The sequence below is a fragment of the Myxine glutinosa genome, chromosome 1, assembly GCF_964187855.1.
Source record: "Myxine glutinosa chromosome 1, kmMyxGlut1.1, whole genome shotgun sequence".
NCBI classification, from domain to species: Eukaryota; Metazoa; Chordata; class Myxini; order Myxiniformes; family Myxinidae; genus Myxine; species Myxine glutinosa.
In genome coordinates this window covers 83,658,907-83,683,360 of record NC_136261.1, presented here as the reverse complement: position 1 = coordinate 83,683,360, position 24,454 = coordinate 83,658,907, and the positions used below count along the sequence as shown (strand labels likewise).

The 24,454-nt window shown below is 44.0% G+C and overlaps 1 protein-coding gene across 1 annotated transcript in view; it reads right to left on the bottom strand.

Moving 5' to 3' along the window:
- Positions 1 to 17,400: 17,400 nt before the first annotated feature.
- The window catches only part of LOC137425618 (ELAV-like protein 2), a 246,522-nt gene continuing 239,468 nt past the window's right edge, over positions 17,401 to 24,454 (bottom strand). The window contains exons 6-7 of the mRNA XM_068114226.1: positions 18,961 to 18,999; positions 17,401 to 17,812 (exon numbers count right to left, since the gene is read on the bottom strand). Of these exons, the coding sequence (XP_067970327.1) occupies positions 17,485 to 17,812; positions 18,961 to 18,999 (367 nt within the window). The 3' untranslated portion in view covers positions 17,401 to 17,484. The remainder of the gene's footprint in view (positions 17,813 to 18,960; positions 19,000 to 24,454) is intronic.

Here is a 24,454-nt window from a genome sequence, read left to right as displayed (position 1 = left end):
AGGGCTGTTCGGTTGTCACGGGGCCAAGAGGTAAAGGGGGGGGGAGGGGGAGCAATGAACTTGTAAGTCAGTTGACTTGTTTTTGGGACTGCGGGCACCACAGCCTGAAGCGCCCCCACCATCTTACTTGTGCGGTATCTCCCCGCTGCTGAGTTGAGAAATGCACACACGAATGACATCAATGCCATGGTCCTGCCGGGGGGTGAAATGCGTGCTTGTAATGATTTTGTATGTGATGACTTATGGAATGTGTATGAGTGGCTAAGGGGTTGTGTTGTACAAATGTGGGCGAAATCCACCGAGCCATGTCACTCACCTGTAACACTTGGACAGGGCCCGCGGAAATTTATGGGTGCATTGGGATGGCCCCGCAGGTAAGGTTGCGTCTTGTGGCATCCACCGGGGGATGCGGTCTGTAGACTGGGGTATGTACAAATGTTTATTAGAGTTTTTGAGGTTTGGTTAAGGTTAAGTTTTGTGGTTAAGGTAGAATTTTTGTTTGTTTGTTTCCTCCATCCGCAGGAACGACCAATTTAAATCATTGTACATATTTGCATGATTGTTAAGGGGATTACCTTGTTAAGGAGGATAGGTAAGTAGTTCCGGTTCACTTCCCACAGCCCTCCTGCTTTATTTCATAGGCTAATTAAGTGTAAGACAGTAAGTGTTAAGACTGGAATGGTAGCGCCTGCACTGAACCTAGCAGGAGCTATGGTTCCAGGGGGGTGGGGGGGCTGTGTTATGTTGGGTGGAAAAGGAATATCTCGAGCCAGGTCGATCTGTATATGTAACATGCTTCGACTGTCGTGATAGGGAATCCACCCTGTAATAAGTTCTGTGTTTTAGGCGGTTTGTTGGGGAAGTGTATACCTGTGAACATACAAGGATGTTCGGGTGTTAAATAATTGTAGGGACTAAGACAAACCCCTGTGTGTCAGACCTGGTAATCATTCCTTTGTCCCTTATGGCAACGCACACATATAAACATTTAGATAGGTCCTTAGTGCAAACATTAATTAGTTCCCTTCCCTTACAATGACTTTGGAAGAAGACCGGCAGGAAGCCAGATCGGGGCACCGCCAAATGGCCGCCGCCAGCTGGCCGAGCAACGTCGTGTGAGACGAGTTGTGGCCCACGCCACAGGGAACGTGTGATTGGTTGGCGCGGAGGGCATGAACCTCCAGCCAATCAGAGCGGGAGGCGCGAAGATGCAACTGAGAAAGAGGTTGTTCATTGGAGGGAAGGCGCTAGAAGGTTCGGTGGACGGCGGGAAGCTACGAGGCGCTTATTGGGGGGCGCACCAGAGCTGACGTCACAGGCAAGGTTATAAAAGAATGGGCTAGATGGCATTTGCTCTCTTTGGTGCTGCACGACATCTCGCTGTGCTTGAAGCTCTTGCTCTTCTTGTCCCTGGTTTTCATTGGCTCTTCCTTCTCGCGTGCTGGACCTTCGTGCTGGGTGATGGTTCATCGTGGTGCTTGGAGCGGGATCCGGTGCAGTTGGTACTGGAGCGAGGGTCCTCGTGGTGTGCCGCGGAGCGAGTCGCATCGAGGCCGGGTGGAGCATGCGAGCGAGGAGGCTGAGGTTTCTTCGCGCCTGAGCTTGGAGCCGCGTTGGATGGCGGACACGACTACAGACGGATAAATAAGCTCACACTACATTACACAAACCCACGGCGAACGTGTTCTTTTGTTAATTCATTTTCCCCTGTCTCGTATTTGGAAGTCGGTGTGTGGGATCGCAATTTAGGATCATTATGTATTTACCGTCGCGTTCCTTGTTATCGGGTTCCATTTAATAAATCATTATTTTTGTACATTTTACCGCGGATTCCGGTTTGAATTAATTCCCTACAGGATCGGAGCTGCCGTCGGTTCACCATAGGTAAGCGCTTGCCACCTCTTCTCCCTCATTCTTTCTCCTGTACTTTTATAGCCGATTCCGTGTTTGGTCGTCGCCTCCATTAAAGCCGTTCGGTCTTCCACGGTCCCTGGTGTTAACCTTGAGGGATTCGCACGACAATATTATAACTGTATGCTTCACAATAATTGAATTGTATTTTCTGTAACCCAAAACCAAGATGAAAAGAATGGAAAAACAAGTTTGCCTTCATCATGCTTGAATCTCTTGCACCTTTTCTTATCTCGTTCCCCCCTTCCTCTCTCTCTTCCCCTCAACGCAGCCCCATTCTCTTTTCCTTCACAAGTATAATAAAGGCTGTACTGCACAAATGCTTCAGGATTTTGCTTAGAAATTAGTGTGTGTGTGTGTGAGTGTGAGTGTGTGTGTGTGTGTGTGTGTGTGTGTGTGTGTGTGTGTGTTCTTTTCTGGAGTTGGATTGTTACCAAATGTTTTTTGAAGTCCTTTGATGTATATCTTTTTGTAACCTAAGCAAAGTCCTCCACGGTTCATTAAAAATCAGTCGATTTATCTAAAAAGTTTGTGGACATTATTTCTGAGTCTTCTGTCTATCAATCGAGGCTAAATTAATTAGTTCCACTACATCAGCTTCCTACCAATAATAATCAATGTTATGGACTCCAGCATCGCAGTTGATGAACAATCCTCTTTTCTCCAATGACTTTCAAGACAGCTGTTCACCACCATCTCAGGTCATCATCCATCCCTAAACATGATGTATTCTACCCCCTTCCGGGTTTCCTGTTTTTCTTTCCACGTCTGTGATCAAGATATGGCTCGTGTCGTAATCTCACGGGCCATCCCTCTCGACATACCTCGCAATTTCGATGCAGTCTTGCACCATGCCTTGCTCTCCAAACTCCCTACCTATGGTATCCAAGCTCAACTTCACTCTTGAGTTACTGACTTGCTCCACTCTCATAGCCAACGTGTGGCTCTCAACGGAATCCTTTCATCTCCCCTCCCTGTCAAGGCTGGAGTGCCCCAAGGATGTGTTCTTGTTCCCATTTTAATCTTCATCAACAATCTCTCTGACTGTCTGGAAAATCCTCTTTTTCTATTTGCTGATGACTTCACCCTCTGCCGTGACATTCTTCATCCTTCAGACAGGCAGGCCGCAGCCTCTTCCCTCTCTTCAGACCTTGACAAAATCACAAGATGGTCAAACACTTGGAATATGTCTATCAATGCTGACAAATTTAACACTCTCACTATCTCTCTCCGAAAGGACCGTCTGGCAAACCATCCCATGTGCTTTCTTAACGATCTTCTTGAGGAAGTTCAGTCATTCAAACTCTGTGGTCTCACTCTGCCATGATCTTTCTTAGGCAAACAACATTTCAAAGTTGGCCTCCAAAGCCAGCCGGTGACTGGGCATTCTCAGTCGTACAAAGTCCTTCCTGGCACATCTGAACTACTGTCCACCTAGAAGGCCTTCGTCCTCAGCTTTATGGAGTACTGCTCTCCCCCTGGACTGGCTTGCCTGCCTCACACCTTGTTCAGGTTGACCCCTGCGGAAACCAAATCCTCCAAGATCATTGGAATCTCCCACTGAGTCTCTGAACTTTGCCATCACAGACAGGTCGGTGGTCTCTCTGTCTTCTACGACCTCCTTTCTAGTCTGGTGAAATTCCCTAAATCCAGAATCAATGTTCACTTGCACTCATTTTGTCCTCTTGTTTCCCTCCTGTGAAACAAAATTACCCATTTTCTTCAATATCATTCTTCTCCCCAGCTATTCAAGACCGCTGTCCACCAACATCTCGGATCATCCCCCATCAAAAACCATGATCTTTTTTTTTTTACCCACGTTATCCCGACCCCCACCCCCAACATGCAAATTTCCAGTTTTTCCTTTCTGAGAGTTTGCCTCTGCATCTATTTTCTGCTTTGGACCTGCTATTGGTGTTTCCACCGTCTTTTTCTGCTGTTACTTTTATTCTGCTGCATCCTGATCCATTCTGTGTTCTATCTCCCATGAACTTTGCCTTGTATACAAACCCCCCACCTCCGCCACCCCCCCCCCCCCTCCCTCCCCCCCCCCCCCCCCCAAAAAAAAACATGCAGGCGATTTATCAATGTTTGCACAGGCCCTTGGATGGACCTTAAACCGGGTCAACCATCTGCTAGCATTAGTTGGTTGATAATTATAAATAGCAAGTTGTTCTTCCCGAAGAGTAAGCAAGGTATTGCCAACGCCCTGAAAAACATTAGAAATTCCTGCCTGGATTGGGGGTTGCAAGTGGTCTGGCCTTCTTTGCTTTGCAGAGCAGCTTCTCTATGATAAACAAATTGACCATGTGGTTCACATTTCATCTTCTTGAACGGTTTTCTTCAGATGCAATGGACAAACAACACATTCATGCCTATAAGTGTTCACAACGTATTTTTTTTCACAATTTTCAGATAATTGCTCCTGCCCACATGGATTTCAGGAGAATTTTCAACAAACACATCAGTTTTATAACGAGGGCACCATGTCCCCTCACCCCCTTCCATTACTCAGATACTCGTTTAGCCTTTGTTACGCAGTTACTTCTCTACCCAATATATCCTTACTATAATTCACAGACCGGTATGTGTTTGTCGGGCTACTCCTCCTAAATTTCTTGGCCGATTACATCCAGATTTGTTTCATAGGATCAGCATGACCCCAATTGGTGTATAGGGGTGCTTTATTTTTGGCCCTGGTCTTGGGGAAAGTGGGGGGGGGGGGGCGAGGGGGGGCAAGGGGATCTGAGCGACACAAATTCTCTATGTAAATGTATATCGTGTATCGCCGCTCTAGGTGGGAGAGGGTATTACATGTCTCCACCCTTGGCAGTTCAGTATTCCTGTCCCCACGTTTTCCAGTGTAGTGTTTTGAATTGTAAGCAGTAGACATGTTTTTGCTTCATGCACCTAACCCATATTTTTGTGCACCGCTCCTTTACTATTCCATTTCCAGGTGCTGAATGACGTCATCGCTGGGAACCAAAAGGGGGCTGGCAATGACATGCTCTGAAAGGGAGTACTCAATTTTCACTCCGGTTTCTTGTTTTCTTGTTTGTTTTCTTGTTAGTCGGGCAATATCTCAGCCAACCTTTGAGCTAGGAAGCTGAAATTTGGCCACAATAGTGAGAATGTACTTTGGCAAAAAATGTAGTTTTGTTTTTGATTAATCAATTAATTGATTGGTTATTTAATTATTCTCGATTTATTAAGTAAATTATTAAGATTATCCCCACCCCCCCCCCCCCCCGCCTTCCCATGACTCCTCCCCCCAAACCCTCTCCCTCCCACAGATCTCCCGATGTCCTTGTTCTCTGCTGTTGTACTTGTGTGCTTCCCTCTCTCTCCCCCATCTTGTCTCCCGCTCCCATTATTATGTTTTTTTTGATGTCAGTTTTTTTTTTTGTGATTGATGTTAGCTCTTACACGAGCCTCGATCTTGTATACGAAAAAAAAAAAAGAGTACTTATTTACTTTCTTTTTCATCTGGGCAATATCTCAGGCACCTTTTGAGTTAGGAAGCTGATATTTGGACACAACAATGACCAAGCGATTTGGCTGTAAAGGCTATTTTGGATTTATTTATTAATCGATTCATTATTCAATAAATCACTTAATTTTCAAAAAGTTACAAATTCAGATGAAACGGTGGTGGTTTAGGAATGCTATTAGCCAATTGATGAATAATTTAATTATTTTACGATTATTACCTCTGCCACCGAAGGTGGATGGAGGCTCTGTTTTCACCCCTGTCTGTTTGTCTGTCATTTTTTCGATTACTTAATTATTGGCGCTGAGGAAGCGCCTCTAGCGAATGACTTCCAGCCAGTGTAACGCTAATTCCTGTCACAGGAATTCTGAGATCATATAAGTGGGCGTGGCAGTTCCTGATTGGTTCGTGTTGGGGAACGCCTTCTCGCTGCCGACGTGACGTAAATTCGCGCACGCGCACTGGTGAAGCTTACTCGATCTTACTCGATCCCATATTACATGTACTTTCATTGCATACAAATTATACTTCCTCCTAGAAATTCCATGCCCGAACCTCAGCGCAATCCAAGAGGATTCACTTGTTTTTCAAAGGGTTACAGCTTTGGATCAAACACTGATGGTTTGGGTATACTATTAGCCAATTAAGAAATTAATTATTTTACGATTAATATTTATTTATTTTAATTACACAATTAATCAATCAATTATTGGTACACCTCTCCCTTCTAATACTGTCACAGTGTGCTGCACAGCAGCATCCCCGGGCAACGAAGGCGACCCGACAATGCAATTGTCACATGACCTGAAGGATATGTTATTTATTTATTTGGCATGGGGGAGGTGTATGTTTTGTTTGAATGTAGCTCTACTTGGTTTATTTTATTTTTGGAAGCAAGCTGTAAGTTGCCTATACACCACCCAAATAAAGGTGTGTGTCCGACGAAGGTGTTTTAAGGTAAGTGTCAGAAGAACGTGTTGCATTCTTGGACCGACGTCGTCCATAAGGGTGGGTACCCTGCTAGTAAAATAGAAATAATCACATGACCATCAATCGCAGGTGATGGTGCCATAATTGCCAAACACAGACAGAAACCAAAATTTATTTTAGCTGCACACTTGCTATGGACTATGGTTATTCGTTGAAAGTCATTACACATTATCTTGAAACGTTAAAAGCACCATGATGATTCAGCATGCTCTTTTTGATATCAAGATTTGAGGCTCGTGTAAGAGCGAGGTGACAATTCCTTCTTATTGTTTTGGTCTTCACATGATGTCATCACCTATACGATTGGAATCTTTCCAGGTAAGTTTTGTATGTTAATTGATTTATTTTTGCATAAATGTCATTCATCAGGAATAACTTTAACAACCACTTTATCCAGGGAAATGCTGGAAATGTTAAAAGAGTCTCTCTTCAATCTCACTCCTCCCTCCAGGTCTTTAAAACAGCTGTTCACCACCATCTCTTATCTTCCCCCATCCAAAACCTTGATCTTTTCTACCCCCGCTAATTTCACCCCAAATCCTACACTTTTTTGAAATACCAACTTCTGTCCTGGAAGTCCTTGGTCTCCTTGTGTTTTACACCTCTCCCCCCCTACCCCCCCCCTTCCCACGCCTCCTCCCCCCAGGCCCTCTCCCTCCCGCGCTTCTCCCTGCTCTCAGGTGTTGTGTTTGTGTGATTCCCCTCCTCTCCCCATCTTGTCTTCCGCTCCCTCTTTTTGTACGTTTTGTTTGTCTGGTTGATTTGTTTGTGAAATAAATGTTAGCTCTTTCACGAGCCTCGATTCAGTATACAAAAAAAAAAAAAAAAAAAAAAAAATCTCTTATCTTCCCCCATCCAAAACCTTGATCTTTTCTTCCCCCGTTAATTCACCCCAAATCCACTTTTTTGAAATTACGACTTCTTTCCTGGAAGTCCTAGCAGTGTCGACGTGTTTTTTTTTTTTTTTTTACCTCTCCCACTCCCCTCATCCATTCCCATGCCTCCTCCCCCCAAGCCCTCTCCCTCCCACAGATCTCCCGATGTCCATGTTCTCTGCTGTTGTACTTGTGTGCTTCCCTCTCTCCCCATCTTGTCTCCCGCTCCCTTTATTATGTTTTATGTGTCCGTTTTTTTGTGTGATTAATGTTAGCTCTTACACGAGCCTCGATCTTGTATACAAAACAAACAAAAAAATGCCTTGAAAACAACACTTTCAAGAAACCCTATCATGATGCGCATCGCGTGCAAAAACCAGGCGCATGGAGAACAACAGCGGAGAAAACGACAAAGGAGTCTCGTCAAGAGTTGTTTCTTTCATTGTACACCTGCGGTAAAACCTCGTAAATACCACGTGTCTTTGCTACGTTAGATTCATGATCTTTAATCTATATGTCTAAGGAATTGACGTAAATTGCAGCTGTGCACACATGACAGAGGCAATTTGGACCGTTTCCAATGAAGTATTGATCACTGAGATCGGCTGTAATTGATGAGAACAAATTGTTTAAAAACGTTTGTGACAGAATTGATTTGTCTACGTCATCATCTGACATGTCGTCTCATGTCTTCAGCATGTTTGAAAGGCTGGTGTTGACCTAACGGTTAAAGTGGCTGGCTTAAGAGATTAGGGTCTTGAGGTCGAGCCCCTGTCGTGTGTGAGGTCGAGTTGGTGAAATAACACCAAGTGGGTTGACTCAGAGTGCCACCCTTCCGAGGTTGTAAAAATGGGTGTACCAGCTTACTAGTAACGGGGGTACTGCATCAGCGGCACAACCGTGCTTCCAGAAATGATGCAACTAGCAGCCAAAGGCTGCATACGAAACAGCATGTTTGTAACTCTTGATGTCTGCTGGAAATATTTCATTGGGAGCACACTCACCTTTGAGCTATCTTGTCTGTGTTTCATTCCCAACTGGAATATAAACCGTATTCCGTTAAACAGGTAGTTGTAATAGTAGTGGTTTGATCGAATGTAACAAAAGCGTATACCTGTTATGAACACGCAATACAATATATATATATACGTATATACAGACTTGGCATTTAATATGGAATATTTTTTTTGTGGGGGTGAACTTACTTTTCAAGATGTCTTAGAACCAAAAGTTCATTGGAATTATGTTGAAATTATTCTAGCTTTGTTAATGTGACCTTTCAAAGAAACAAAAACCACATTTGACATTTCGAAACAAATAAATTGATCCTTGAAAGTGATGTAAACTGATATCGAACACTTTTCATGGACAGTACTGTGTTAAACTTCTGTACGTTTTCCAGAAGTATATCTTTATTTTGCACATTAGCCAATTTTCTTTTTAACAAAAACAAAAGTTAAATTACGACTGGGATTACGGACAGTAAAATTACAGTTCAGTACTTCGTGTAACCCCCACGAGCATTCAGGAGAGCACGTACACGTTGAGGCATGCTGTTCACGAGACTTGCCAAGGTTTGGACAGGAATCGCTTGCCATGCAGTGACAATAGCCTGCTGCAATTCACGCACAGAGGTCGGCTGCTGGTCCAAGTGGTCGATTTGACGCGTTAATTCTGCCCACAAGTTCTCTATCGGATTCATATCCGGGGAAATGGCAGGCCACTCCATATGCTCTTCACCACAGTCAGCAAGAAAGTGTTGGATCATGCGAGCACGATGAGGCCGTGCATTGTCATCTTGGAAGACAAAGTTTCCTCGAAAGGCTGCACGAGCAAATGGAAGCAATGTTTCTTCCAGAATGGCCCTGTACTTGAACTGGTTCAGGTTTCCATTCAGAACAACCAGGTCAGTTTTGCCCCCTGCATGAAGAGCAGCCCAAACGGTCACCCCACCACCTCCAGCTTGGCCTCTTGGCACTATACAATCTTTGTTGTAGGCTTCATGCACTTGATGCACACTCGCACGCGGCCATCTTGACGATAGACCAGAAATCTAGACTCGTCACTGAAGATCACGTGATTCCAGTGTCCTGGCTGCCATTGATGGTGCTCTCTGGCCCACTGCAATCGGCGCTGGCGGTGTTGTCTGGTCAGGCACAGCTTTCTCAGGGGACGCCTGGCATGATAGCCTGCTTGAACCAGTCGTTGGTTGACTAGCCTTCTGGATACAGGCACATTTGTCAGTTGCTGCCACTCAGCCCTAAGCCGATTAGCTGACTTGGTACGGCCATTGCAGACTAACCGGTGCAGCTGGCGATCATCCCTCCTTGTGGTTCTGCGGGGACGTCCTGGCCTCGGTATTGGTGTAGGGACACTAGGGTGGTCCAAAAATGCAAAAAAATCACTTTTTTATCTGGATTTTGATGCTCTATTGGATTATTGTTAGAAATGGTCTAAATCATTCACCCAAAAAATATTTTGCATCTGAGTCATCTATAAACTCATACACACTCAACATATAAATTTGTCATTTTGGTCAATTTTAATGACTTACAAAGACTTTAGAAATATTTTTTTCCTAAATAATGTCATTGATGGTACATACCCCTGTGAAGTCCTCATGGTCGAAACATGAGTCAGACATGTATGAACATGTTTCAAACATGTTTCAAGCATTGTCAAACATGTTTCGACCATGATGATTTCACACTCACAGGCGCAAGCGCATGCAAAAAGTCATGAACCACAAAATGGCTTAGTACAATAGTGCATGTACTTTTCCACCTAGGTTGCTATTGGATTGTTCTCATTTAGCCAAATTTGGTGAAAAACGCCATATTTCAATTGAAGTGTGTATGACTTTCTAGATGGAATTGAGCAAAAATATTTGGTGGGTGAATGTTTTAGACCATTTCTAACAATAATCCGGTAGAGCATCAAAATCGGAGAGATCGATGTTTTTTGGACCACCCTAAGGGACACCCCTCTGAACATTTCGTTTCAGGATCTTTGACACCTGACCTTGAGTGATGCCATACTGCCGAGCAATAGCACGCTGTTTCATGCCGTAATTTCGTAAAGCCACCACCCCATGACAAACAGCATCGTCGTGTTGACGGACCATCTCCAGAGGAAGCGGCAATAACTTTTGGAGACGTGCAGCAGTTGTTTTCCACTAATACAGAACGCAACAACCCTTGTATACCCGACTGTGAAGCCAATCATCAAATGCACCTGTCCGTACATTTTGCCACGCCACCTGTGATATAATCCTGTTGTTGACTTCTTGCTGTGACAATCAGTGACATGGTTCTTTTAACAAATAAATCACCAAAGTGTTGAAGAAACTCACCAGATTGATATACTGAGTTAAGAAAGTAAACCCAAGTCAAGAAGAAAAAAAATTCCATATTAAATGCCAAGTCTGTATATATACACACGCACACACACATATGGCTAAAACCGCTTTCTTTGGCTGGAAGAGCGTGGATGGGCTTAATTTATTTATCCTAGCCACCTGGAGTAATTTATTAAGTAAGAGCTGATTGGTTATTCCCACCAATTGCGGGTGAGAGACGTGATTGGGTTTCGATATATATACATTAGTATCTGTAATTTGGCGCTTCAACCTAATGAGCGAACGTCATGACGTCATCACCACGTATGGCCGCATTGCCTGCCAATGGTGCTCCAACCTAAATGGTGTCCCACGCAAATGGTGCCAATGGTGTCCCACGGGTCCTAAAATCCTGTTCTTCCGCTCTTTCACTCCCTCTCGCTGTTCTCTTCACCCTCTCTTTTGCTCAAGGCCATCTGCCATCTGCTTGGAAATCAGCCAACATCACCGCTTTATACAAAAAGGTGCAAAAACAGATCCTAGCAACTACAGACCAATCAGCCTTCTCCCAATTATCAGCAAAGTCATGGAATCCATCATTGCTTCGGATATGAAATCTTTCCTCTTCTCCAATGGCTTGATCTCTGATCATCAATTTGGTTTCAGACCAGGTCACTCTAATCTGGAGAAGCTGCTTCTGCTGTCTCAACAATGGATGGAGGTCCTCAATGCCAAACAGGAAATTAGAGCTGTCTCCCTTGACATATCACGTGCCTTCGATACGGTCTGGCACCCAGCTCTGCTCACCAAACTCTCCTCCTTTGGTATCCATGGAAATCTCCACGCATGGCTGGCGGACTTCCTCTCTCATCGTAGTCAACGTGTGGCCCTGAATGGGTTCTCTCATCTCCTCTTCTTGTTCAGGCTAGAGTTCCCCAAGGCAGTGTTCTGTGCCCTGTGCTTTTTCTGGTCTTCATCAATGATCTCCCCGATTCTTTGGAAAATCCTCTCTATCTCTTTGCTGATGACTCCACTCTCTGCCGCTCCATTCCTCATCCCTCAGATCGGCAGTCTGCAGCCTCCTCTCTCTGCAGACCTGGATAAAATCACAGACTTGGCAAACAAGTGGAACATGTCTTTCAATCCTGACAAATCTCACACTCTTACGATGTCTCTCCGAAAAGACCGACTGGACAACCCTCCCATCCACTTTCTGAATAATCCTCTCCAACAAGTTCTGTCACTCAAGCTTTTGGGTCTCACTATCTGCCATGATCTTTCCTGAGAAAACCACATTTCAAATCTGGCCTCCAAAGCCAGACGCCAATTGGGCATCCTCCGTCGTGCGAAGTCCTTCTTTGGCACACCTGAGCTCCTCACCACATACAAGGCTTTCATCCGCAGCTCAATGGAATACTGCTCTCCCCTCTGGGCTGGTGCTCCTGCCTCACACCTAGCTCGTCTTCACGCTGTTGAAACCAAAGCGTTCAGAATCATTGGAATCTCCCGCGATGAAGCTACCTCCGAGGGCCTTTCACTTACTCACCCCAGGCAGGTTGGTGGTCTTTCTGTCTTCTACCGACTCCTCTCCGGCCTTGCTCCTCCAGCTCTCTCTGGGGACTGTCCCCCAAATATTCCTACAGGTCGCACAAGATATGCCTGCAACCCTCTTCTGTTTAAACTGCCAAAATCAAGACTCTCTGCTCACCTTCACTCCTTCATTCCTCTTTTCTTCTGCCTCTGGAACAAACTCCCCCACTCCCTTCAATCCCACTCCTCCCTCCAGGTCTTTAAAACAGCTGTTCACCACCATCTCTTATCTTCCCCCATCCAAAACCTTGATCTTTTCTACCCCCGCTAATTTCACCCCAAATCCACTTTTTTGAAATACCAACTTCTTACCTGGAAGTCCTTGGTGTCCTTGTGTTTATACTTCTCCCACCCACCCCCCCCCCCCCCACCCTTCCCATGCCACCTCCCCTCAAGCCCTCTTCCTCCCACACATTCTTTATGTCCCTGCTCTCAAATGTTGTGTTTATGTGCTTCCCCTTCTCTCCCCATCTTGTCTACCGCTCCCCTTTTTATATACTTTGTTTGTCTGTTTGATTTGTTTGTGTGATAAATGTTAGCTCTTTCATGAGCCTCGATTCTGTAAAAAAAAAACAAAAAAAAAAAAAACCTAATGACTTTAAATGGTGCTCCAACCATGACGTTCGCTCATTAGGTATATACATTTATATATATGTGGCCTCTTCTAACCACTGACTCACTGATATAAATGTTTAGTGCACTCTTCTAGGTGGCGTAGAAAGCTGAGAAAACTCCACAATGACAATGGAGCTGATACTGGAACTGGTTGCTAAGCAATGGTAACAAGCGTCGCTTCTGCTTCTTATTTTGTAACTTTTTCCGTGTTTCATTTAAAAATCACTGGAGCTATGAACTTTAAATTAAAGAGCTCATTCTAATCACTAATTGTTGATTTACTTTGAGTTATTTAGCTGTTTGCAGAATGCAACCACAATGGGTTTTGCAACAGATGAAGGAGAACGGACTTTATATATTAGAAAGAGGGGGAATTACACGTTATTCCTGTGCCTACGTCTCTGAGCTATGATGTGCTAATTACTCAGCAATATGTTAATTACCAAGTAATTGTAGTATTTATCAACATGTTAATTACTTCGTAATCGTAGGAAAGATGTCATACTTGAAATATTGCATGAATGAATGAATGATCGTTTTAAGGCCATTTTTCCCCGCTAGAGCGGGGGTTAGCCTTGCAGGCCCCATGACAATCATGGTTCCCTGTTTGTGGCAATGTTTTTATGGCCGGATGCCCTTCCTGACGCCAACCCTCAGTCGCCTCTTTCAATGCGCAGGGATACGGTGTACCTATTCTAAATCGGGGTACACACCGTGATCATTCATCCCAGCAAGCTGGTACTCAATTTGCCGACCTCGGAAGGATGACAGGCTGAGTCAACCCCCCTGGCGTTAATTCAGCGATCGACCGGGATTCGAACTCAGGATCCTAGGATCCCAAGCCGGCACCCAAACCGCTAAGCCAACACCAGGCTACTTGAAATACTGCATATTGAATTATATTGCATTTTGGGTCACATGACGCCATTTTTTGGTCATTGTTTGATTAAGTTAATTACGACTAAGCAACATTGTAACCTCGTGCTCTTGAATATAAATCTTTCACAAACCACTTCATCAAATATATAAAGGGTATATTTATTATTTCTTCACGTACGATGCACCGGCGGAGTTGCTTCGAGTGCGCGTGAGTGCCCCCCCTGGTACATGTGTGTATTGCCCCTACATATTTGCACATGTGTGACGTCAAAACTTAGTGATCGGTACGTGCTTAAACTTTTTGCAGCCAGAATTCTAAAATGCTAACTAAACAAAGAAACCCGATGTGCAAGTCTTAATTCCTTTATTAACATACTGAACATTAAAAAGTACAAAGTCTTCCAACACAACGAGTTTATGAAAACATTTACAGCCAACGATTCGCACAATAAATAAACCTAGAACCTATCAATTTCTGAAATAACTTACTGTACAGCTTGGAACAGAAGAAACATAGCTACAACTTCTCTGTTCGAGCACAGAAATACATAAACATCTCCATGATAGATATAACTAAAGAACAAGAGTAATTAATATAGCTTAGGAATAAATAACACCGGTTCCAACGCCTTCCCATTGGCAAGCTTTCTTCAGTGAGTGACGTTCACGATGCTTTTTTTTTTTTGCGAAAGAATAGACAAATAAACCAAACGATAAACAAACAACTTAAGTATAACAGGTGTGGCACGTGTCGAATACGGGTCGTGGAGGACGTTGAGGTCTCCAACCACTTAGTAGGTGCATCCACTTCCTCGGGAGAGGCTTCCCATTCGGTGGAATCGGAGCGTTATCGCGATGGGCTGGCAGCTTCTTCATGGGCATGCTCGACGATGGCTCCGAGTGCTCGACGATGGCTTCGAGCTTCACAGACACAGCCAGTGGGTCGGTGCGGAAGGCCGGTTCGAACTTAGCGTTATATTAAATATCCTTACACAGACTGATAATAGCTAATCAGAAAAGATTCGACGGTAACAGGACAAAAGCGATACTAAAGTTCACTACGAAGAACTAACGTTATGCATAGCAAGATACTCGATCTCTCGTGTTGGATACAAGTAAGGAAGAGCAACAGGGAAAAAAAAAAAAAAAAAATTAAACTTTTTTTTTTTTGTGTGTGTTCATCAAAAAACAAACCACAGACCGGAACAGTGCACGTGCCCCAGGCGGATTCCCCCGCGGACTCTTTTATTAAATTCACTTTTTACTTCAAGAATAGTCTTCAAACTATCTGTCTCAAAATAGAAAATAAACTCCCTTCAAGCGCAGACAGCTTACTTTATTTTTCTTTTTAAATCATTTTGTTCAGTGTTATAATATAATTCTTTTATTATTATTATTTTTTATTTTTTTTCGGTGAGACGTTTGTTTTATTTACTTTCGTTTTGTTTGCAGTAACGGTAAAGAAGCAGCTTTGCATTAAAATTCACCACCTGTCCTGGACACAGAAATCAGGGACGCCTCCTCTGAATTTGTTCGCCTTGATCCGTCCGGGTGGTGTACTCGAAGAAAGTTCGGAGATGAAACAAAACCTTTAGCTCCTCCTAAACACGGTATAACGTCAAAGCCTACAGTTCAACAAGCAGTAACTAAATCTAATCAATGCAAAAGTATTTTTCAATAAATATATTAAGTAAACTAAGTAAGTGTTAAGAATAAATATAGTTTCAACAAAATTGCCAACGAAGCCACAAATAAAAGACGAATACAGCATTACATCAAGATATGCACGGTAAAAGATAGTGATGGTTCACTCATTACACATTCGCCTAAAAGTTAAATTCCTAATAAGTGTTGCGTTCGCTATCAGAGAAAGTCTGTCGGTTTGAAAGAGCGAAAGCCGCCGGCCTGGTGAAGGCCATGACGGTGGCGTTTCGACACATTTTGTACATCAATCCAACTTCTTTTGCACCTCAAACTCATTGTTGGTAGGAAGTCTGACATAATAAGGTCGCAGCATCGTGGCTGCTGAAAAAAAGAGGGGCAAAATCGCAATGCTTTTGGTGAACAATATCGATCATCATAATAGAATAATAATAATAGTTCCGTACAACTCGTCAACAGTACAAGTACTGGTGAAGGAAATGAAACAAACAACAGTGTTGAGGATGATCTCATGGGCATAGTTTAGTTCGACTCTCTAGCTCTGACCCGTCTGCTTCAAAACTATTTTAAAGGTCGGATATCTGCAAATCTGGCAAATGTCACTGGGATGCCGGAAATGACATGCGCAAGACCCCAAAATAGATTCTTTTTTTTTCCCCCCACCCGTTTTCAAGTCAAAGTGAGCATTTCCTTGAAACTATACGTTGCTGTCGCCGTCAAAGTTGCTAAAACAGCCGGCACGGCCCACGATCGGGTCGTGGTCGCTTCCTCTAGCCAACAGGCAACGGTCTCTGCCCGTTATTCTTAAGGCTGGGCTGATGTGTGCGATTTGCATCCCAGGAATACGTCCGCTCCGTTTTGATTGCAGTTGCTAACGGCTCGGACGTCATATATTTGACATTCGGAAGGTTCTCAGGCAGAGCGGCCGTTTCTGGTCGGACGAGGCCTGGCTTCCGGTGCGTCCTCGTCCTTATGCCCCACCCTATCCGGCACGCGGCTCCGTCGAGCCGCCACCGACCCCGTGCCACGCCGTGTTATGCGCCGCACACACGGTGGATGGATGACCCATGGATTGTATAAAATCGTCACTGGATATCGGACGAGCAATATTATAACGTGCTCAAAATGACCCCCAGAAAAGTCATCTCGTTTTGAAATCCAGGCCTTGTAAAAATGTTTTTCATCTCCCTCATCAAGCATCTTATAAAAATATAGGATTTTTGGAAACCCAAGTCAAAGAGGCTCTCTTTGGCAAGTACTTATTTTAATTTTTTTTTCTTTTACTTACAAATTACTTCCTCACTTTTTAAGTGACGGTCCTGCATCGGTCGATAGTCATTCTTTCCGCAAAATATGGTGAATAAATACATGGCAAATAAATAGGAAATAAATAGGGAAATAAATATGGTCGGATCTCTAAATTCTCCTTGCGGAATTAAATAATTGGCCGCTATGACAACTGGCGCAAATTGTTATATAAATAATCAAACAGGTAAAGCAATAAATAGGTATATAAATAGTAACTATCAAGTGAACATATTTCACGAATGAGAGCAAGGCGAGCTTCATCTCACCCTCGCTGATTAATAGAGCCAAAAAATCGTGCTTCTGCGGTTATCAAAAATGGCGTCCAGGCCTGTCAAAGTGGGCCTCTCTCTACAACAGCCAGCGCTACCTCAGGCCGCTCGCTCAACAATGGCAAAAAGCTAGGAAAAATCTTTTCGGTGCATCAAAGGTATATTGTTATAGGTAGCCATAGAAAATTTAAGATAAACCTTTGATTTTGGTTCTTCTTCTTGTTTTCATTCCTCTTCTTGAGTTATAATCCTAAATTATCTTGGTAGCAATATAGCAGAAGACTATAGTTTACAAAGGCTGCATTGTATAGAAACCTAATGAGAAATCTTGCCGTGGTTTGCAGTCATAGGTGCACAGGCAAACCGTTATGAAAAGCAGCCCCCAACAAACCTATGCCCACCCAACACCCTCCCTCTCCCCTCACCCTCACCACCAATAACCAGAAGCTATGTTTCATTTTTTTTTTTTTCCTCCCCTAGACCCCTAGCCTGAGCTCAAGCAATGGGACTCAAGGGACAAGATCCCATCAAACGAGGTCCCAGAACACGTCGCAGGCATTACGCTTTGTGGTTCTTGTTGGTTTTGAACGACACCTGGAGCACACGGTCACCCAAACGATAACCGTTTAGGCTTGCGATGGCCATCGCTGCTTCGTCGTAGTTCGTCATGGTCACGAAGCCAAAGCCCTTGCATTTATTGGTGGCAAAGTCGCGGATGACTTTGACGTTGGTGACGGCGCCAAAAGGGCCAAACATCTGCCAGAGGATCCCCTCATCGGCCTCTGGGGAGAGGTTGTACACGAAGATGCACCAGCCCGTACCCGTGTGCCCGGGGATGGTCACGCCCGCCAGGCTTGTCACGCTGTCAATGGTGAGCGGCGAAAACCTGGGCAAGAGAGACAGGGGACTGCACTGGGTATATCATGGCACTCGAGGAGACATTTCCACGGGGATCTCGGCACCCGCACCAACCCAGGTGTTCCCTCCGAGGGAGCGGGGAAAAGGAGCAGGGGGGCTGCCGACGTCATCAACCGGGCGCGTCATTTGCTTGAGGGGAGTCATGGGTTCTTTGCAGACTGTGACGCGTTAACTCGTACGCCTCGAGGAGGCGACGCGAAGGAGTTTGGGGAATGGGGTGGGAGGAGGTGGAGAGGGAGGGAGCGACCCCGCGTCTCATTCCCAGCACGTCTGAGCTCGGCCAAGGCGAAATTAACATCGATCGCAAGGCGGAAAATTTAACAGGCAGAAGCGTGACGAATGGGCAGGTTGGAGCCACTCGGAGGGGAAAAAAAAAAAATTCACAGCAGTTTTGAAGATAAATTGAGTCGTAAGTAGAACGAAGTGCTATTGGTTTTGGGGCCAGAATTTGTGCGTCTCAGGTTCGCGATTAGAATTGCGAAACAGAAACGGCTAAGGCTGCTCATTCGCCTCTCGCTCCATTTGCACGAAATCTCGCCCGCTCTACTTGGGCCTTATGCATTGTGACGTCATACAATTGTGACGTGACAAAGCGAGTCAAAGACACGTCGTCTTGGCAACGACTAAGAGGCTGGCAAACTTTGAAATGGACATCGTTTACATTCGTTCGCTCGTTTACATTGTTTACGTTCATTTACATCGCTTACGCAAACATTGCGCAATTTACAGGGAAAGGACGTGTGTTCGGGACAAATGACGCGCAGGGTGTTCGTGTGACGTCATTTAAATATCGGGTATATTGACAGTTGCCGCTTAAATAGAGCGGGCGATGCAAAAACGACCGTCAAACTGCAACTGAAATCAAAACGTGTAGATGTGAGCAGAAAATTGTAAAAAACTAACAGAATGTATATTTCATTTATATCTAAGTCATGAATCCACACACAAGTTTTATATCTCCCGTCTGTGCCAAATAACTTAAATAAAGCAAGCGGGCAAAATAAGATAAAAAGCGGGAGATCCTCAACAAAAAAAAACCAAAACAAAACAAAACCAAAACAAACAAACAAGACAATGGAAGAACCGAGAGGTTGGATTTAAGGAACTCTTAGTTACCTCTTCACGCCATACGCCATGTTTAGGAGATTGTCCAGCCTGTGTGGGCAAAATTGAGAGACGGACACACACAGACAACGCCGTTAGTAGCAATGGACACAGAGCGATGGGTAACAAGCGTGGCCACCATCTCGACGAGGCCAGCACGACTGCCTGCAGAGGGGATGACATACACCAACACAGAGACGCCCTATTCCCCCCATAAGCTGCACATTCTATGCAGCCCGCCTCTTCCATCCAATTTATACACTCGACATACTCCATACACTCTCTGCTTTACGCTAACACCTTGCAATCAACCAGCCGTCCTCCCCACCCACCTATCTGACGCCGCAATCCTGCCTTGAAGGTGACTTTGTAATGGAAACGATGCTGGTGCCCCCACAGATCCTGAGCATATTGTATATATATATATCCCTGGCAGGAAACCGCTCGGAATATATATATATCAGCAGAAATCAAAGTGCGCTCTGAACCCTTTACATTCTCTCTGCACGTATCATGGAATAAATAGTGGACACGCAACCATTCACATTTGTTCAACTTTGGGGGAAAATTATCTCACCATTTGATATGAGATAATGGAGAATTCCTGACACCAGCTTGCATAATTTGATGCTAATTGTTAAATCTGCTTGAATTACGACATGCTTTTTGATTACATTAATTTCATATAGAATTTGCAGGTGTTTAAAATTTTGAAAAATTCATTTGTGCTCATTTGTCGAGGGAGCTATTTAGTAACATGTGGTGGAATAATCTATTGCAAATATATACGAGTATATATATAATCAGGAGAAATTAAATAAGTCGTGGACATAGCTTCAAGACGGTCGATCTTTAATTTTCAGAGAAGCTTTCGACCAACAGATCCTCTTCTTCGTCCTCCTCGAGTTCAACGAAAGATAAAATATTTATTTTTCAATTATTTTTACATTTAAAGTCCTCTTTCTTTACCTGGGCAACGCTAAGGTTAATAAAGCACTCTTTTTATAGGTAAATTTGACCTTCCCTTCTCTCCACCCCCCCCCCCCCCACCCACCCTTCACAATAATGACTGACTCACTGATATGCTTAGTACTTTCTAGGTGGGCTAGAAAGTTTAGATTTTGCATACTGATGCACCGCAAAGCCAACAATTCCAGAATTTAAAAGAAAATGGCAAAATTCTCGGTAAATGTCCCTGGAAGAAAATATCTGTAACAAAAGGCAGTGGGTGGATCCTCGCTCCCACTCAGTGTCACAAGACCAATACAACAACAACAACAACAACATGCATTTTAAGGCCATTTTCCCTGCTAGAGTGGGGGTTAGCCTTGCGGTCCCCATGACAATCTTCTCCATTTTGCCCTATTTTCTGCATCTCTCCTTGTTAACCCCCTTGCCCGCATTTCTTCTTCCACCATCTTTAGCCAAGTCTTTCTCGGTCTTCCCCGTCCTCTACTTCCTTCTACATCAATTTCTATCACTCTTCTCAACCAGTCACTTTCATACTTCCTCAACACATGACCAAACCATCTCAGCCTGTTCCTCTTCACAGCATCAATCACAGGCAATATTCCCATCATCTTTCGCAATTCATCATTTGTCTTCCTCTCTCTCAACGATACTCCGCACATCCATCGAACCATTCGCATTTCCACCCTTTCCAGCCTTCGTTGCTGCTCTACGTTCATTACCCATGTCTCGCTCCCATAAATCATAACACTTCTCACACATGCAGCATACACCTTTCCCTTCAGCTTCAGCGACACTCTCCTCCTCATCAGCACGCCACTCAGTTCCCGAAACTTCTTCCATGCACATCTCACTCGAGCAACCGTTGCCGAGTCTGATCCGCCTTCTCCATTCAGCATGTCTCCGAGGTAGCAAAATGTTTTCACACCTTCCAGCTTCACGCCGTCTCCAAGATCCAACTCAACATTTCCTCCATCTGCAGCTCCCTCTGTGCACACCTTACATTTGAATGTAGCTGCCACACTGGTAAATGACCCTCTCAGACCACTACATTTTTGATGAACCCACTCAGCGCACATTGTACATTGAATGGAGTTCACTCCGACACCCTTCCTGCACACAGCACATGGCCACTTCCCAGTTCTTTCCACCTCACCACATGCTTTACCACTTGCCATCACCTTCGTCTTTCCGATATTCACCTTCAGACCTTTTGTCTCCATACATTCCTTCCACTTGTTCATCTTTTCCTTCAGTCCATCCATACTTTCCGCAATCAACACCAGATCATCTGCATACAACAACTCCCACGGTAAACCCTCCTTTACGTTCTGAGCCAGCACCTCCATCACAGCTACAAATAGTAGTGGACTTAGTACCGACCCCTGATGCACTCGCACCTTCACCTCAAACTCACCACTGTTCCTGTCCTTCGTCCTTACAGCTGTGCGCGCTCTTTTGTACATTGCCATCACTACTCTGATCAACCATTCCTCCACTCCTAACTTCCTCAATGCCCATGTCAATACTTTGCGTGGAACCCTATCGAATGCTTTCTCCAGATCAATAAACCCAAAAAACAATCTCTTCCTCTTCTCCATGTACTTCTCCATGCACAAGACCAATAGAGGGGTCAATATATGGTTGAACCCCCAAAAAATTGATACAAAAGGTTTTTCAATGGATTCTGGTACCATTGGGCATGCTAAATAACATACTAAAAATCTCGTAACATCTGACTTCCGGAAAGGGGTCATTTTCAAGATGGCGTCCAAGATGGCCACCGGGAGCTTAAAATGGCCATATCTCAATTATTATTTAACTTAGAAAGGTGGTTTTGGTGTCTAACCCTAGGATTTAGGGCCCAAGGTATCAAATTGAATCAATAAAATTACCATCAGTTAATTATTTATTGACAAGTCCAAGATGGCATCCCAAGGTGACATCCTGATCCACTAAAATGGCTCTGTCGAATAGTAGTCAACCTAGAGAGATATTTTCAGTGTGTATACCTAGGTTTAAGGCACCCAGGAAATCATCAAAATTACTTAAATAAGCACAAAGTAATCAGGTAATCCAGTAAGCCAGGTTTACCAGCCCATTAGGCATTTGTTGTCTTATACAGTTAGTCGCTATTCATCGTCATCCTCCGACTCACCAGCTAATGAACCAAGTGTGTGTTTCAGATTGGAGATAAGAGTGTAATGTGTCTACACCACTGCCACCTGTGACTCCAGTCCGAATCATTACAGACAAAGGTTTGTACAAAGCTTGAGAGGTTATGTCAAGGGACAGACTATTTTATATTGGGGAGGGGGTGGGGGGGGGACTGAAAAATCTGACAAACAATTTATTTTCATCTCAAAAGGAATAAGTATATTATTTGGTACATGTATGCATAAACAAAATCCATATTTTTTAGACATTTCCAAAAGAAATGTACACAACTTTTCCCACTTATGTCAAGAATGAACGCTGCTCCAGACAGTCTCTTGAAGGTCATTCATTGTAACTGCTCCACTGCCTGCAAGACACTCCGCTGCTGTTGTAGACGATATGGACTACCATGTACTACTGCCTGTGGACCGTGCCAACTTGAAGAATGTGACAATCCACATAACAAGTTTCTTCCAGAGGAGTCGGAGGATGACGATGAATAGCGACTAACTGTATAAGACAACAAATGCCTAATGGGCTGGTAAACCTGGCTTACTGGATTACCTGATTACTTTGTGCTTATTTAAGTAATTTTGATGATTTCCTGGGTGCCTTAAACCTAGGTATACACACTGAAAAAATCTCTCTAGGTTGACTACTATTCGACAGAGCCATTTTAGTGGATCAGGATGTCACCTTGGGATGCCATCTTGGACTTGTCAATAAATAATTAACTGATGGTAATTTTATTGATTCAATTGGATTCCTTGGGCCGTAAAACCTAGGGTTAGACACCAAAACCACCTTTCTAGGTTGAATAATAATTGAGATATGGCCATTTTAAGCTCCTGGCAGCCATCTTGGACGCCATCTTGAAAATGACCCCTTTCCGGAAGTCAGATGTTACTATAGTTTTTGTATGTTATTTAGCATGCCCAATGGTACCAGAATCTATTGAAAAACCTTTTGTATCAATTTTGTTGGGGTTAGGTGAGTTTTTTTTCGTATATTGACCCTACTACAAAGGCAATGGCATGCGAACATTTATAATTTACAGACGGTGTACATGGGCAAGTGTTACAGTGCATTCTTTAAGTAGTGTACTATGTTTACATATATTTAATTAATTGTATAAACTATTTACAATAATATTATTGTTGTTAATGAAGCTAATTATGTCGAAACACTATTTTTTAGCTTCCATGTCTTGGCGATGGGTAGGAACTGAACCTATTTTTCCCATAAGACTTTTTATGAAATGAAGTTCGCAAATCACAGGTTTACTCGGTTTCCAGGAACAATTACCCCCAATGGGGTGGCTAGGATTTGCAAATAAATTGGCTCCCATGCTTTTCCAGCCAAAGAAAGCTGCATAAACCATTTAGGGTAATTGATTTGGCGAGAGATGATTGGTTATTCCCTCCAATTATGGGTGACAGATGTGATTGGGTCTTGTTACCTCTGCCACCGAAGGCTGTGGACTGAGGTTATGTTTTCATCCCTGTCTGTCTGTCTGTCTCTTTGTCTGTTTGTGTGTCTGTCTGCATGTGCGCACGATAATTCAAAAAGATATGGACGTAGTTGGATGAAACTTGGTAGACAGGTTGGGTATGTGACGAGGATGAATTGATTAGATCTTGGTGAAGATCCGGAGCCTTCCATGTTTTTGGTGAATAAAGGAGCATCTCAGGTTTGTGATCAAGACAATCCCCTCATAATGACCCTCTCCAAACACACTATAATTTAAAAAGTGATTCTTCACTATTGAGAGATCGGGCCAACAATGATACATCTGTAGCACGATGTCTAAAAAAGGTTGTGGACATATTCGGATAGAACTAGGTGGATGAGTTGGGTCAGTGACGAGACCAAGCCAATTATATTTCGGTTCAGGTCCGGATCCAATCCGGCCTATTAGTGGGATAGAAAACATAAACTGTTCAGCCTGGTGGAGGTTTGCAATCTACGGAGTGCTGTTCTCGTTATTTATATGTTGACTGCTATTGGCATTGCAGGTGGTACATGCTTGGGAGCCTCGGTGGTGCGTGTTTCTGTATATGCTGTCACTGATGATTTACCGAGGATGAAACTGGTCCGACGGCTGAGGAGGGGAGGTGTGTGTGGGGGGGGGGGGGGGGGGGGGGGGCGTTTAGCATTAGGATTCACATGCATGTACTACGACTTGTGAATGTCTGCAACTGTAGAGGAATCCAGGTGGGGTTTGAAACGGCAAAGGGCTTTCCTTGTGTAGCTTTTCCTGGTTGCTTTATGCAGCTTTCTTTGGCTGGAAGAGCATGGGAGTTCATTTATTTGAAAATCCTCGCCACCTGGGGTAATTGATTGAGAGATGGTTGGTTATTAGCTCAAATTACGGGTGAGA